Genomic DNA, 17,017 nt, shown 5'->3' with positions numbered 1-17,017 from the left:
TGTGCTGCATAAAGGAAACAGTAAAGTTGTTGAATGTTGAAATGAACGGTTTCTATTTATGCAGAACCATCTATAGGGAGCCTACAGCAGAGCAGAGAGGACCCTGACGGTGCAGAAAATGAAGCCACAGGTATGCAGAGCAATGGACATTACTTTCATGTGATGGGAGGCCAGGGTACTAAAGCACCGGTGTCCTCGGTCATAACTATGGCCCTGGCCCTCCCTCACACATGCATGCATACATATATGCATACACAGTCCAATAATTCTGTCTATGAGAAAAGCAGCTTCCTGCTTTGCAGGTGGTAGTTGATCCATTTCCTCGTGTTCATATGAAGGGATTGGCTGCAGACTTTCATGAGATAACAGCACTGCAGACAAACAAAGGATGGATCGGCAGTAACAGCATTGGACCTGGGAAGAATCAGTAATGCTCAGAATATTTTATTATAACTACTGCAACTTGTAGCAGAAAGTTTCCTGAAAGGAGGCAACTGTTTAAGTAAAAAACATTAATCATATAAGGCATCTAAAAAAAGCAAAAAAATAAGCAATGAATCCTGAGAAGCAGGTAATAAATCCATGTCCGCACATGCCATGCCTAAACCCAAAAAAGGATCAGACGTCAATGACTCTTCTATGGGGAAATTGAGTCGATTTTCACTAGAAGTTTTTTTTTCTGTTATTATAGTTCCTTTAGAGTTTGCTCAGTGTCAGATTTTACCAAAGTTTGGTCCGCATTTAATCAGATTTTCTTGGATGAGAAAAAAAGGGGAAAAAAAAACAAACATTTTTTCTTATAGATATAACAATATCACTGGCGCTCAACACTGATGCCCACTAGGTGAGTGGGAGTAACTAGTAAAATCCCCCAGCTGCTGGTATCCTCAGAAAATGTGCCACTTCTGTGAAGACCAATAAATATACTAGTAACTGATACCGCGCTTGGGTGATTAGGATGACCTATCCCTGACTACAGGGGTGCGACCAACCTGAGTGCAGTGATTGATTGTTAAAATACCCCACTGTAAGTAGTGGTGTGCCCAATTGCTGGCTACTGTGCGGGCTACCAACCTGTTTAATATTTGCGGTATACACTGTACATTCAAATAAATATCCCCCGGCAGAATAAATGTCAACAAGTGTGGTGACCGCAGTCAATGCATGTATAACGATTAATGTGTGAAACTCTTACCGTGTGCAGCACTGAGTTCCCGCCCGGCTGCTCTTGGTGAGTATCAGGGGTGGTGTGCAGTGTCACGTGAGTGACAGTGGCAAGTACAGGGGCAAGATTGGCCTGCGGCCCTGATGAAGAAGGGCGTTTACCCTTCGAAACGCGTTGGTTAGCTTTTTGGCCCCAGTGAGGCTCCGTAGGCCTGTGACGCCATCTTTCTCAAGTGTAACCAGGGACGCCTCCGGCCGGGACGTTCCCTGGCTCTACACTTAATAGCGACACCCCACACTGGTCGCGTCTGATCAGTACATGTGCGCCCACCTGTCCGCTACCATCCGCAGGCCAATCTTGCCCCTATACCTGCCACTGTCACTCGCGTGACACTGCACACCACCCCTGATACTCACCAAGAGCAGCCGGGCGGGAACTCAGTGCTGCACACGGTAAGAGTTTCACACATTAATCGTTATACATGCATTGACTGCGGTCACCACACTTGTTGACATTTATTCTGCCAGGGGATATTTATTTGAATGTACAGTGTATACCGCAAATATTAAACAGGTTGGTAGCCCGCACAGTAGCCAGCAATTGGGCACACCACTACTTACAGTGGGGTATTCTTACAATCAACCACTGCACTCAGGTTGGTCGCACCCCTGTAATCAGGGATATGTCATCCTAATCACCAAGGCGTGGTATTATCAGTTACTAAAACATTTTTTCTTATCTAGTAGTTTGTAAAGTGGACAGTACACAGATGGCATCCACTTTTATTACAGATTCATATGCTTGCATTGATGGCCCTATTCATTATTATAGGTATGATCAGGGATGCCATCAGGGCATTACTGCCATTACAGCTGTATGGGGCTCGGTGAGCAACAGTACAGAGGGAGGCCCAGACCCAGTCTGGTACCCCCTCTTTCGCTTCTGCTCTCCGGGCCCCAGGGTGCAATAAAGTGCTGTGTGCCACACTCCTTGGCGTTGGGAGATTTACTGGAGCTCCACGGCCATCTAACCTGGAGGAATGCGCATATTGACAATATAAGAGAAGCAGAGCTGCACTTAAAGTTTATCATACTTACCTCACTGACAATCCACTATATTTATTCTTTATAAAATGAATTAAATGGGTTAGGGAGACTGCAATTGATGTGATAGTGTAGACACTAGTCCTGGCTGGAAGAAGTAATGATGGTCTGCTCTGGATGAAGAGTAAAAGAAGGCTGAAGGACCTCAACTAGAGATGTCACTGGTGAGTCAGTGTGTTACCTCTACACTTACACTATACACTGTATACTACATACAGAGCTCCTGTGTATGTCACTGGTAATCCCTGTATTACCTGAACACTGACACTATATACAGAGCTCCTGTGTATAATGTCACTGGTGATCCCTGCATTACCTGAACACTGACACTATATACAAAGCTCCTTTGAATAATGTCACTGGTAATCACTATTACCTTTACACTGACACTATATACAGAGCTCCTGTGTATAATATCACTAGTGATAACTATTACCTGTACACTATACACGATGTACAGAGCTCCTGTGTATAATAGCACTAGTGATCACTAAATTACCCGTACACTGACACTACACAGAACTCCTGTTTGATAATGTCATTTAGTGACTGAACACTACAATACTAATCATTAATTAAAACAAACAATACTAAGTGGTGGTAATATGTGGTCTGGTCATGGAGTGGTGGTATTTGCTCCTTGTATATGGTATTATTCAGTTGCTATGTGGATGAAATGTGTGGTCTGGTCATGGTGTAGTGGTATTTCTCCCTTGCATGTGGTATTATTTGGTCACTATGTGGTGGTAAAATGTGATCTGGTCATGGTTTGACAGGATTTGTTTCTTGTATGTGGTATTACTGGTCATTTTAAAAAAATGTATGTGACTCATTCCCTTAAAGAAAAATAAAAAATATAACTAAAAAAAGGGTATTGGGTATTTTAAGAAATGTTTAATAGGGTAGAGTAGCGTAGGGCCCAGCCAAAAGAGTCTACCTTGGTGGAGGCAAAAAAAAAATCTTTTGCCAAAAAAAAATAAAAGCTGCAGGCTGTGGGTGATATGGTGTTCGATGGGAATTGTTAATGTGTGATTAGTGAAGATGTGTTGCAGAACAGGAGTTTTTCCAAGAGTGGGGGGTGGTACTGTGGAAGGTTTGACGGGTGGAGGCAGAGCTGAGGTGGAGCCTGGGTGGAGTCTTAAGGGGGCCCAAAAATTTTGAAGGTATGAGGCCTCGAAATTCTTAGTGGCAGCCCTGGGAATGAGTGCCATCTGTGAAGAACAAATGAGTGAACGAGACCAAAAGGCAGTGCATCAGAATCCAAAGACTAAATAATGAGCGTAAAAACTGCAAATGTGTAAGAATTAAGGAAGAAAAAAAGCTCACCCAGGCCTGCTGAATGATGCTTTCCATCTTGCATAAGTCCAACGGAGGGTGCCGAGTTCAGCCGGCAGAGTCAGCACAATTAGGTAAGTGAAAGGAATCCAAACACATCCGTGCATTGGTAAAAAAATAATAATCCATTTTATTAGTGGTTGATTAAAATATGAAAGAAAGAAAAAGATAAGGTAAATATATGGGTTTGTTCTTTGTAATATACGCAATAAAAAGATCATGTAGAAGTAAAAGCAAAAATGTAAAATGTGGACAACTCTGAGTGCCCCTACACAAATATAGTGATCCAAAGCCTTAGGCCCCCTTCTCATGTCTGCATTGGTGTCAGTGCTTTGTATCAGTGTGTCATCAGAATGGACATGAACCACTAACCGCTAAAGTGCATCAGATATAAGGTGCTGCAGGGGCGGCAGGAGCACCTGCATTACAACTGGGCTGCCGATGTAAGGCTATGTGCACACCTTGCGGATTTGCCTGTGGAATTTTCTGTGCAGATTCTTCACTCTCTTGCCAGAAAACTCAAGTGCGGATTTGATGCGTTTTTGTGTGGATTTTCATGCGTTTTTTCATGTGTATTTGTCTGCGTTTTTGTCACCTAAATAAAGCTAACATACTTAAAAAAATAAATAAATGTGATGTAATTTCTTGTCCAACCTCTTCATTTACATTCTCCATTGAAAAATACTGTTTACACAGATAGATGATAGATAGATGATAGATAGATAGATAGATAGATAGATAGATAGATAGATAGATAGATACCAAGCCCCATATTTAGTAATAAACATAATAAAATGATACATAAAGAGTAAAATAAAGACACACACACAACATCTGCATTGGTCGGGATCACACTTGTGAGAAACTCGCACCTCAATACCCGGCACTGACGCCGGCACTCGCACCGAAGCGTTGAAGTGCATAGAAATACAAGCAGCCGCACACTCCGGTCCCAAGTGCCGGCAGCAGTGGCTGGTATTGAGGTGCGAGTTTCTCGCAAGTGTGACCCCAGCCTTAAATGCAATATCTGTTTCATTTATAAAAAAATTGAATAAAAATTGCGTGGGCTTCAGTGCAATTTTCAAGTCCAGAGTGGGAAAGCCAGCAACTGGGGGACCGATGTTTATGGCCTGGGAAGGGGTTAATGCCAGTCCTTTACCAACGCAAATTTTCTGTTGAAGAATGCCCCGAATTCACTAACACTGAAGTGCAAAACACCACCGTTGATGAATCGAGCACAAAAACCACATTTGCACAATGTAGAGGTCCAAAGACATTACATAAAAAGAGTAGCATGGGATTTATGGAACAACAAAATGTAGGACATAAAGTACAAGACAGGCGTTATTACGGGCCCATCCTTCATTACAGGGAACCGTGTGATCCATCAACTAAAACAACAGTCTGGAGATCCTACAGTGCCTGACCGGATACGACATCAAAGATGATGGCAATGGTTACATTTTTTTCATGATTATTTCTGCTGACTTTTCTATATTCGATAACAAACCCAATAATGAAAACCATGAGCGGTAAAAAAACCCATTTAAACACAAAAAGAAAAGTTGACTAACGACAGAATTTGTACAGTCTCCCAAGCACATTTCAGCTCTTCACCTTCTGTGTCAGCACAGTCCAAGACAAACATTGCTTCTTTATCAGAGCTTACATACCTATCCTGACAGTTCTATACTCGGCATGCAAAGAACTGAAAGATTTGTCTGGCCCCACTGACAGAAATTGACATTTGAGCCGTGTTTGCCATAGTGATGTAGAAACAAAAATAAAAGCCATTATCCTGGTCTTTCAACGTATATTTTTAGTTCGTTCTTTTTCTCTCCATTGTGAAATATTGGATGTTTATCCAGCCAAGAAGATGAAAGAACAAAGTTGTGACAGTATATTCGAGAATGTTGCAAGGGTGCAGCATACTGTCCAAGCATGCCATAAGAGTTAAAATGGCTATTCGCAATGAAATATGGTCAACTAAGCAAACTATAGAGAGTTCTAGTTCTGAAATTAAAATTGCACAACTTCTCAAGCATCGACGTTGGTATTTTGTGCAGCCAACCAGGGCAGTGCCAACATTCTCCACCCGCACTTGAAAGCTGGCACTGGAGGTACCTCGTGATTAGTCTGCTCCCGCGATGTCATGACAATGTGCAAGAAAGAAGTCACTAGGCTCCAAGTGACATCATGATGTCCATCGTGTGGCAACAACATTAAGTCCCAAGGGCTGAGTAATCGCAAAAGGCACCTCCAATGCAGTCTCAAGTTCCAGTGGAGAAATCCCTTTTTCCACATGTAGCCTCACCTGAGAGGAGCATGCATGTGTATGGGGTGGGGGTTGGGAGGAATAATAAAGGTAAGCAAAAAGATTTGCAGTACCCTGGTCCGGTTCATGTAAAGGTCATATGAGGTGAGTTTAAACGTGAGCACTGCTGATGTAGGTGCACAGGTAGGCTCCCACACCCTATATAACTAAGCAATATAAAACCCGGCACTCAACTTCAATTTGGCTGCTGTAAGGTTTATTGTGTAGTATCAACAATAAAACGTTTCGGTCCTGTGGACCTTCCTCAGTTACTAATTATGAGGTGAGTAGAGAGAAAACTCCTTTGCCAATTGAGCCCTATTGGTGTAACTTAATGTCCAGAGACACTCCTTGTTACAGCATTGAGGCTGTGCTGTGTCCGGGTGTAGACGCGGTGTCCACCGCTTGTCCCAATCCTATGCCGGAGTCATACACAATAAACCTTACAGAAGCCAAATTGAAGTTGAGTGCCGGGTTTTATATTGCTTAGTAAAGGTCATATGAGGCCTAGCTACTACGCCTCATGTGATGTCATGACTGAAGGGACATCACATTCAAAGGCTGGTTGCAGAAGTTCGCAGGATCCAGGTCCGACTGCTACAGAGTACTGATGTGGACGACGGACCAGAGTCGGATGGATCTATTTGCTCCTCAGAAAGGATCAACTATTAGCTGAAAGTGCTTTAAGGTATATGGGTACAACTGAGTCCATTGTCGACTAACCTGTGGATAAGGACTCCAATTTGTGTGAACAATAGATACTTGAAGCAGATGAGCATGCGCACTACCGCTTCATTCATTGTTTATGGTACCAATGTATACCAAACATAGCAAATGCCCGACTGCCGCTCTAATTTAAATACAGGACACTTCTCCTGTGAATAAGTGTTAAGTTGTGATCGTAAGAAAACCCCTTTATGTGACCTCCAATACAAGCTCGTTAAATAGGTCGCCCCATCCTGCCGATCAAGCCAATCCAATTTTTCCCTTAAAGGGGTTATCCACTACTAGGACAAGCCCAACTTGAACAAATTGTTTGGCCCCCTTAAAATAAAGTCTTTACTCACCTCCCGTGCCAGCGCCGTTGCCACAGTCTCGGCACTCTGTCCATGGGCTCTCATGCTGTTGTTGTGGCATGTGATGCCAGAACCCAATCAGCGCTGGCATCAATCACTGTCTCCACCTGCAGCCAAATTGAACATGATGAGAAAATCCGGGCTGCAGCAGTAGCTCTGACTTCGTCTTTCTGTTCAATTCGACAGGAGGCGGGGACAGTGACGTCGGCACTGATTGGGCGCCGGCGTCACATGTCACAACAGCAGCATGGGAGAACAAGTGCCAACACCGTGGGAATGGTGCCAGCACGGGAGGGGAGTATAGGCTTGATTATTTTATGGTGGCCATGTGATGGGTATGAGAAGAAGTTGTCCACGTAATGGTCTTTTAATAGAGGAAAAATTAGACGTTTTGGGCCACCATAGGAGCCAGGGCCCAAGTGTGATTCAACGATTACAACCCCTGCACATACCATAGTTATGTACCTGGATAGAGCTCAGTTGAGTTGAATATGAGCATTTCTAAGATTTTGTTAGGGCAATGCTCCATGGGAAAACACATACATTAGTTTCCTCCAGGAAGAAAAGAAAACCATCTTGCTAGTGCCATCTTGGCCAATATCCTTGGTCATGTTGAAACACTTATTAGAGGGATGGAAATCGACTTACAGGTCAGCTACCTTTGGTAGGAGGAACTAGAGAGTATAGATAATTTGCATATTGTTCTTAAACTGGAATTGCTCTTAAGAAATTGTGGCTTCAGCTCTAAGCTGTAATCTACACATGAGTAGATTGACATACGAGGTTCCTCTGTGACAAGTGGAGACCATTCTAGGATATCAATGATGGGTCTGGACTAGGAGGTGGTTCTGGTTTTAGAGGAGACCCTGATGAGTTGGCCATTTACCTATAGATATTACTGGAGACTTCATCTCTAGTTGTGGAAAACCCTCCCCCAGCCCCCCGTCCTAACATACCAGACCACTGTGCGACGTGGCATTATTATTCCAGCATGGCATAACATGTGAGCTAAGCGAGAGAGAAAACACTAAATAATGCAGCACATCACAAAACTCCAGATAGCACTCCCGGCACAGAAAGCTTTCTAAGCACATTTTTAGATTCTCCCTTTGTGAGCCGCTACCACATTTGGAAATAATTTTCTTTTTTTTGCTCTTTTTCATTACTTAGCAATTGCTCTTCATCTCTTGTACTTTCCTGTACTACGGAAAACTCGGCAGATTTCCTTGTTATTTCTTTGATTATGGTAGTCGCTGTTGTACGCCAGCATACACGCGTCTTAATACTGAGAAAAATAGAAAGACCATAAATATGAAATATTGAACTTTAAGGTTCCGTTCACAATTACGTCTTAAAAGGCGTTTGTCTCTTTCTAGGTCTTTGAAGATTTTCTTTTGTTGGAGCCATTATTGTGCCAAAACCTGGATATGGTTAACTGCCATCGCATGGCATTTAAGAATGGATGCCACAACTGGATAGTTGGCAGATCCCTAGCACATAGTACTTGTGCAAGCGTCCCACCATCATCTCCCTAGGTACAGAGCTGTAAAATCCCTTTATGGTAAGTGAACAGTGCCAAAGCCAGTTCCAAACAAGGTTTCCTTCTGGGCTTGGTATTCATCCCAGTATTGGTGCCAAGATCCAATGGAGGATCTCTGGAGGACTAGTCCTACCCTACATTGTACAAGCATCTTATATCTTAACATGGTAAAAAAAAAAAGTTTAGGATTACTAAATTAGTTTAGGATATTGGGATACTGAAAACTCCAAAGACAAATGAAAAATAAACTGAGGTGCGTTAGCAGGAAGAACACAATGAAGAGGAAGTTCCGTAACTTTTTCCACTTTCCATTCATAAAACTTATGACCCTACATATCCTATATCAATGAACAATAGCATAGTAGTAAAAACTGGGGAGCACAAGAATGTCATTTCTCAGAGGTCGTGGTGACAGACAACTACAACTGATGGTGGAAAATGCGAAGAGGACATTAATAAGAACCAAAGACCGATCACCTAATTTCCTTGGACAACGATTCCCAACTATTTTACCTTGGTGAAACATGAAAGGGATTCAGCTGGTGGGGAACCCCAATATATACAAGAAACAAGCCTAAAATCTGCCCCCAATATTGCAGTCTTCTGGGGACTCTCAAACAAGGATTCAAGTAACCTTCGTGTTCTAGGTAGCCCTGGTTGTTCAATACATTAAGAAAAAGAAAAATACATTTCATCAACCAAGTCATATTTAGCTATATCACTCAATCCTCCACATGGCTAATACATAATACATGGAAAATATCAATAACTTGCTCATCACTAGTGTTGTCTATTACTCTATAAAGAACGAGTGTACTCGTTGCTCGGGTTTTCCCAAGCACGTTCGGGTGGCCTCCGAGTATATATGACTGCTCGGAGATTTAGTTTTCATCGTGGCAGCTGAATGATTTACAGCTACTAGCCTGCTTATTTACATGTGGGGAATCCCTAGCAACCAGGCAACCCCCACATGTACTCAGCCTGGCTAGTAGCTGCAAATCATTCAGCTACCGTGATGAAAACTAAATCTCCAAGCAGTCAAATACTCGGAGGTCACCCGAGCGTGCTTGGGAGAACTCGAGCAATGAGTACAGTCGCTCATCACTAGACAACACCGCTAATACTAGTTCTGACAATCACCCTCCCTTGCTATATTCCCCCTTATAAAACAGCCACCTACACTCCCATGTGGTGCTATTCCCACGATGCCAGCACCTGGTTTATTCGAGCTCGCGTGACATTGTTATGCCATTTGAGCCCTGCTTAGCTCTCACTTCCTTTGGCCATAACTGACATTTGAAGGAAAATCAAAAAGGGCAGCAGCTCCCTACTTCTTCCGAATGTCCGTTTAGACCAGAGGAAGTGAGAATGAAGCAACCACTGATTGGCTGCAGGGTTACACATGGCATAACATGGTCAGCTCCGAGAACAGGCGCCGATGTAGAAGGAATTGTGCTGATACCAGAGGGGAATATAGGCTGTTACTCTATATGGAGAAGAGGTTGTTTGACTAGTGGACCATACCTTTAAATAGGTGTTTCAATTCAGTTCAAGCAGCAAAAATTTGAGTCCGGTCTTACAAAAAAAAAGGAGTTTTTCAAGGTGATCAGTGCCAAGTTAAATTTCATAGTCTCTTTTAATCCAGAATAACACATTTATCCACATCAGTAGTGTAGCTACTGGGGGAGGGCAAAGGGGTTCCCTGACTTGGATGGGGCCCACCCGGAGCTACCACTCCCTTAAGTATATTGATGTGCACAGCTCGCAGACCGTTAAATTCTACGGCAGAGCAGAGAGAAGTGGTATCCCTGCACTGCCACTCTCCATTCTGTAGCCCATAGGTCGCTTTAGCCCAGCGGCCTACAGAACGGCAAGTACAGGGCAGAGCGATGCGATGACACCAGTACATGCACATGATGTCTCCACGTTGGGCTGGTGTTGGACTCGAGTTAGGAGAGAATATGATGTTTATTTTTATTTTTTTATATTATGTGAGGTCCTTATGTGTGGGGCTACTAAGGGGGCCCGCACCTATACTGGGGGCTACTAAGGGGACCCCCCATAGATAGTAAGGGCTACTAAGTGGGTCATCATACAGCATAGGGGCTTCTAAGGGGGGCATGTTAGAGTGAGGGCTACCGTGAAACAGCATGGGGTCTCCCAAGTCCTACGTAATAGCACTGTACAGTGGTCATACTATCCCGCTTACTTGGATAAACACAGCAGAGATTATGTTTTGTGATCGTTACATCTCCTGTGCATACAATGGTACAATGGCCAGCAGCTGAGTAATTAGTTTGAAATATGAGTAAACGGGTGTGAATTGGTATTTTATATTTACATAGAGATAGTTATAAAAAAAGATCAAAACCGGCAGCGGAAACAGCAACAGAAAAAGCAAGAGCCAAACACGATGACGAGGACACGTCCCATGAATGGAAGGCAGAACTGTGTCAATATTGGAGCGGATTTAGTGAAACATGTTATTTATTGTCATAGAGGAACGATTACCTACAAAGGGCCTTTAGTGCCTCTGTGTTCATCATTAACCTTCTGGATGGCGGCACGTCACCGTACCAGAATTTCCTGTAAGTTCCTCTTATCAATAGGAAGAAACCCTCTCAATGAAATATAACCCTTCCCTTAGAAACCAGAGAATAACAGGGAAGCAAAAAACAGAGCCTCATCTGTGTGCTTCAGCAGCATAATAATAAAGCCATTATTGCACCTACCCTCTAGTGATATCGAGATGACTGCTGACAAGGTCCCAGTCTATACATCAAAGCTGAAGTTAGCTGCAGAAAATAAGAAATGTCACCAATGTTCAGTGTGAAAACTGCAATATTTCAAGATTTTTTTTTATACATGATTTTAACTCTAGTAGACTTAAGAGACTTTTTTACTGGAATTTGCCAGCTGACAAATTTTTCCTAAAAATTCAATTCTCCGCAAAATCACAAATATTCCAATTGCCCTAAAAAGACACGTGTTAAGCCCCCATCATTCACATTAGACCAACGTCGGCTGAATCTCCCAATATTGACGGGTTCAGCCTACAGTTTAATGTGTTTGGGGGCCAAAGACAGATTGATAGAGGGAGTTAAGGATCCTACATGATTGACTTCAGACTATCATTTTGTTCTTCTTGAAATAAGCCACCGCCAGAAATGTTTGACAGCAGCTCACAGAATATGAGAGCGCTTGGCACTCCTGAATGGGAGAGATGAACGACAATTAGGCAAACAGCCATACGAAGTTGAGAAGATTAACACTGAGGTCTCCTAGGACTGTACAGATCCCTTTCAAGCTCTTTACTACAGCTGTGTTAGCAATAATGTCCAAGTGACCTCACCATGTCAGTCTTTATGAATACGGACAGCAAATCTTTCACTGCTGTCCTGTCACACATTATGCATTTTTTTATTCAGCATTTTAAGGCGCACTCTCCTTATTTCTGTTGCCAAGCTGTCGAGTCACTATCCAGATTCACCATAAAATGCTGTTGCATTCCTTGCCTGTGCTTTTGTACAAGCAACCATAGTTATTTCTCATTGTCTGCACTATACTATAAATTAAGTTTGCGGATTAGATGCCACACAGTCTGAATGAGGAATTTGGACATGCCACAAGAAATTTTAAGGCCTCCACACATGCTGGTTAGCCTCTTGGCCGAGATGCCTAGTTATAAGTGGTGGTCAAGATGCTTTTTGGGACCTTCTGGAAAGCACCATACTCCCAGATTTTATAAGTAAGAGAATGATTATAGTTTTTAATAAGATATAGGATTGCTGAGCTTAATCACATGAGCATACCTCTTACTTTTGAAAGTTTGGAAAGCAGCATTATTTTTACAGCTAACCCACACCACAAAAACCCTAACAAGTCCTCTTTGTGCACCCACTATAAAATAATGCCATAGGGAATCTTTTGAGTGTACTAGGACCATTTGATACTCCTTGTGGTTTGAGGGCCAGCACGCAGTAAGAATGCGTTAGAACTTCCATCCAAATGATACGATTCCCAAAAGATACCCACACACTGATGCCCCTACAGCACCCCTCAGACAGTCCCACACACAATAATGCCCTCAAACTTAAAAAAAAAATAACAGGGAGGAAAGTAGAGGTCATACAATGGGGATCACCACACAAAGGATTTAGCAAAAATAAACGTAATTTTATTAATAGAATACAATGCATAGGAAACAAGTAATAAAGAAAACACACATTAAAAACAATTAAAAAGGAAACATACTTGTTCCTTAAGACCACAGCCCATAATAGGGCTTACACCTGCGTCAAAAGTAATGGGTCAATGTCCAATAAGATAATGCCTATATGAACATCACTGTGCATGCAAATGTGAAATCATAGGGCAAATGCATTTATACACCATGGGGCAAATACATCAAGATTTGTACAGATGGACAGAATGACAAAAAATACCATCAATGCATGGCATATGCACAGTTAGTGCCAAAATAGTTGCTGCAAATGCAGCCCAAAATGCTAACTCTAAATGGAGGCATGTACCTAACTTAGGCATACGCAAAGGTTAAAATCCTAACTCGCATCACCGTGTAAGGCTGAGAGCGAGTAAAAGTACAAAGCGCCCCATGTGCAACCATGCAATACAATACCCTGAACCAATATGATGTGACCCAGTCAATGAAGCGCAGGTGAAGCGGAGACCCGACGCGTGTCGCCCCACAAAGGAGGCTTCGTCAGGGGTGCCCTCAAACTTCCCACCACACAGTATCACGTCCATCCACACAGACTTGGGTGCATTGGGCACTTGAATGATACGATTTGACCCTTAAAACATTATGATGCCCCCTACACAACCCATTGATCTCTGTCCTGTGCAGTGTGTGGCTGGAAACTGCATGTGTGATGTAGAAATGTCAACCTCATCTCCTCCATAGAGTCTCCGAAGGCACAGATGACTGGTGGAGTGGGAAGCCGATTGCTTTACGTTCCACCTCCATTATTCAACTGTTTCTGCATCATAAAAGACGCAGATACAGTTAAAAGCTGAACATCTCACTAACCTCCCAGGACAGCTTCCCAAATCTGGGACAGTCCTGCTGGATCCAAGATGGCTGGGAAGAATAAGTATGGCCCTCCATAACCGGGGTTCACTATTCGAGAAAAACTGCTACATCTGATGGTTTAGATTAGCGGAATCTCATTGTGCTCATAAAGAAATAGTCACTCCACTATAACCCATTTATGAAGTGAAAAGGCCTTCAATAAGGGAGATACTTTTATATCTGAACCTACATTTCGCATCCAGATCTGTAAGAGCTGGTCAACCAGTCTAGTACTTCGGCCATTGTCCTTCTAAAGGACTGCATTAAAGCTCTTTCTTATTTAGACCCTTTGCTGTGAGATTTACGCCCTGTGCAGCACAGCCAGCCTTTTCCTATTAGCAGCAATGTTCCCAGACGGAATTCCTTCCCTCGTGTTGACAGTATCATGCGGTATGCAGTAGGCGATAGTCTATTATTTCCCTGGTTAACGATTAATCATTTAATGTTCAGATAGATGTGTCTGGCTCTTCTCATGCTGAGCGCTCAGTTATGAGATCTCTATGCCGCCTGGAGGTTTTATGCTTTTCTACTAAAAGAAGTGATGCTTTTTAAAAAAACAAAAAACATCTTACACTTTCTATGCAGGTTTATTCTGCATGCAGGATAATAATGCATTGAAAAGTTCCAGGTTATAATGACAACATGAGTGTAAAGTTCTCAGGCCTACGCCGGTGCCCTACTAAATAAACTAATCTGCTCACTATAAGTGCTGCAGCATTTATACCCGTGAGAAAGTAGTTTTAGAGAAGGGTGAAAAAATGTCACCCAACAGCCACATGCATTCCAATAGAATATGAGTCTATGCTGCCAAAGTCTCGCAAAAGCAGCTTTGGCAACTCTGAAGATTTCCTAACTCTCAGAGAAGTCCAGAAGGTCTTCTATTTTTCTGGCCTCCTTGAAGTTCTAGGAGAGTGAGAAGTTCATTCACTGCCACCCTTAAAGTTTCTAAAAGCCACATTTTTTTATATGAGATTTCAATTGGCCAACAAACAACTGAAGGCTCCAATATGGAAATACTTTGTCCACTCCTAATGGAGTACTGGGTAGGGGGTGAACTTCAAAACTATGCCAAATGCAGATCATGGCTGTGTAGAACACAGTATATCACTTTTACCCAGATTGCTGGTCTAAACCTTTAGGACTCCCTCCTGTCAACTGTCATTAAGTTCCGATACTGTTAGCAAGTATGGTGGTCTCGCAAAGCCCAAGCAAACCAATAAACCAGTTTTAAGTTGGATCCATTTGCAATTGCAGAAATATTTGACATTGAAATTACAGTGCATATTGTCATAAAATGGGTTTATGAAATAACATTCATGCACCCTTTGTGATCCTTTGAATCTAGGGTTGTCTAGACAAGGCTATGAAGATAATTTTTAAATTCGGCGAAAATAGAATGGAGAGCAAGAGATACCTTGTTTTCAATGGCTCTATCATCCATATACACATCTGAGGTGATGGACTGCACACCGTCAACCTGATAGACAATCACAGGCATGTCACACATCCATCCGATAGTGGAAAGTAGGATGGTGCCCGAAGCCTGATCTCCATTTAGTTCTTCACTTAGAGCACTTAATATGATATGGATTTACATATAATATATTATAAGTGAATAGTGCATATGGTTAATGCAGTCTATCAAATATTGGTGTGGAGTTGTACATTAAGTGATTGGGGTACAGCTTAGAAAAAGGACCCCATAGACAGTCGGTCAACCCCGCTTGTTTAAGCAGGATCAGATGACCATCTAATTTCTATGAGGGCACGTTGGCAAGAACATCTCCTGGGAAAACAAAAAAATTGAGTGAATTTCAGAGGAATACATACATACATACATACATACATAGTCACGGGTGTGTGAGGCTGCAGACAGTCACACAGCATATGGCTACAGAAGGTCTCTGCGTTTGGCTTTGTGGATGCCTTCCTTGTCCTTTAGGCTACTTTCACACTAGCGTTTTTTTGCATACGTCGCAATGCGTCATTTTGGCAAAAAAAACACATCCTGCAAAGTCGTCTGCAGGATGCATTTTTTCCCCATAGACTAACATTAGCGATGCATTGCGACGTAATGACACACGTCGCAACCGTCGTGCGACGGTGGAGTCGTGTTGTGGCGGACCGCCGGCCACAAAAAACGTTACATGTAACTTTTTTTGTGCCGACGGTCAGCCATTTCTGACCGCGCATGCGCGGCCGGAACTCCGCCCCCACCTCCCCGCACCTCACAATGGGGCAGTGGATGCATGGAAAAACAGCATCCGCTGCCCCCGTTGCACAGTATGCAACGGCCCCGTACCGACGCTAGTGTGAAAGTAGCCTAAGACTCTTGGACCCAGTGACAACCTCCCCCTGGCTCTAATTGACACACCTGGACTGGGTGTTTATAGACTTCATGTCTGCTTATAGAAATCTCCAGTGATATTTCCATTTTCACCTGTTGAGGCTTGGAGCTATAGCAGACGGCTATCTTCCGCTCTGTGCTGCTGGAGGACGTCTGTGTTACATCTCTGAGTTTACGCAAGATAACTGTGGCCCTCGTTTGTCTATCCCATCTGTATTTAGTTGTAGTGGGGATTGACTAGTGCTACCCCATCCTTGCCTAAGCAGGGCTTATTGCCAGGGTCAGGCAGGGATTAAGTCCCTGCTCGGCGATAGGTGCAGAACCTATATAGGGACATTTAGGGAGGACAAGGTGACTTTAAATCTGCCTAGGGGTCCCCATTCCCCCCTTCCCTACTGCTCGGCTCCCTTCCCCTCATCCCTTCGTGTTGCATTTAGTCTCTCCTACAATATGTGTGACATAAAGACAAATAGCAGTTGTCGGAACAGACTTGTGGCAGACAGCCATCTACCGTTGACCATATATAATACAAGGCACTTAGCCGAACCATCCAGTGGAACGGATGCCCCTGCAAAGCAGACTCTGATGGCTTAGACCCAGCATGGCGCACGATGCAGTGACATTATCATGCACCAGCTGAGTCAGAACCAGAGGGAGATTGATGGTAGAGGGAGCGTCAGCTGACGCTCTCTCCTCCATCACGGCTTTCAACTGTATTGGCATCTATGATGCCGATTAGTTGAATGCGCGATGTGGGGGAGGGTACAGCACTGGGCCCCTCTTACAGGCCCCACAGCAGCCTCGTTGTTTGCCACTATTAGCGGCAGGCCACTGGCTGGGAGACCCTGGAGGAGGGTGGGCCCTAGGCAGCTGCCTGGCCTGCCTGCCCCTAATGCCGTCCCTAGCTGCAACACTTGAGTAACACTTTCATTGATAACTACTGAATTGCAGAAGAGATATAGTCTGTTCCAAAGTTGTTCAGAGTGGGTTCACCAAGCCATAGCAAGATAATAGGTATACTAATAGAGGGAATAAACTCCTTCTC

General features: G+C 43.3%; 1 protein-coding gene across 1 annotated transcript in view; it reads right to left on the bottom strand.

The window, feature by feature from the left end:
- Positions 1-17,017, bottom strand: part of EVA1A (eva-1 homolog A, regulator of programmed cell death) — a 519,112-nt gene that overhangs the window by 113,178 nt on the left and 388,917 nt on the right. The window contains exon 6 of the mRNA XM_077291535.1: positions 3,595-3,621. Within this exon, the coding sequence (XP_077147650.1) occupies positions 3,595-3,621 (27 nt within the window). The remainder of the gene's footprint in view (positions 1-3,594; positions 3,622-17,017) is intronic.

This window comes from Ranitomeya variabilis, chromosome 2, assembly GCF_051348905.1.
Source record: "Ranitomeya variabilis isolate aRanVar5 chromosome 2, aRanVar5.hap1, whole genome shotgun sequence".
Classification (NCBI taxonomy): domain Eukaryota; kingdom Metazoa; phylum Chordata; class Amphibia; order Anura; family Dendrobatidae; genus Ranitomeya; species Ranitomeya variabilis.
This window is presented reverse-complemented; position numbering and strand designations above follow the sequence as displayed.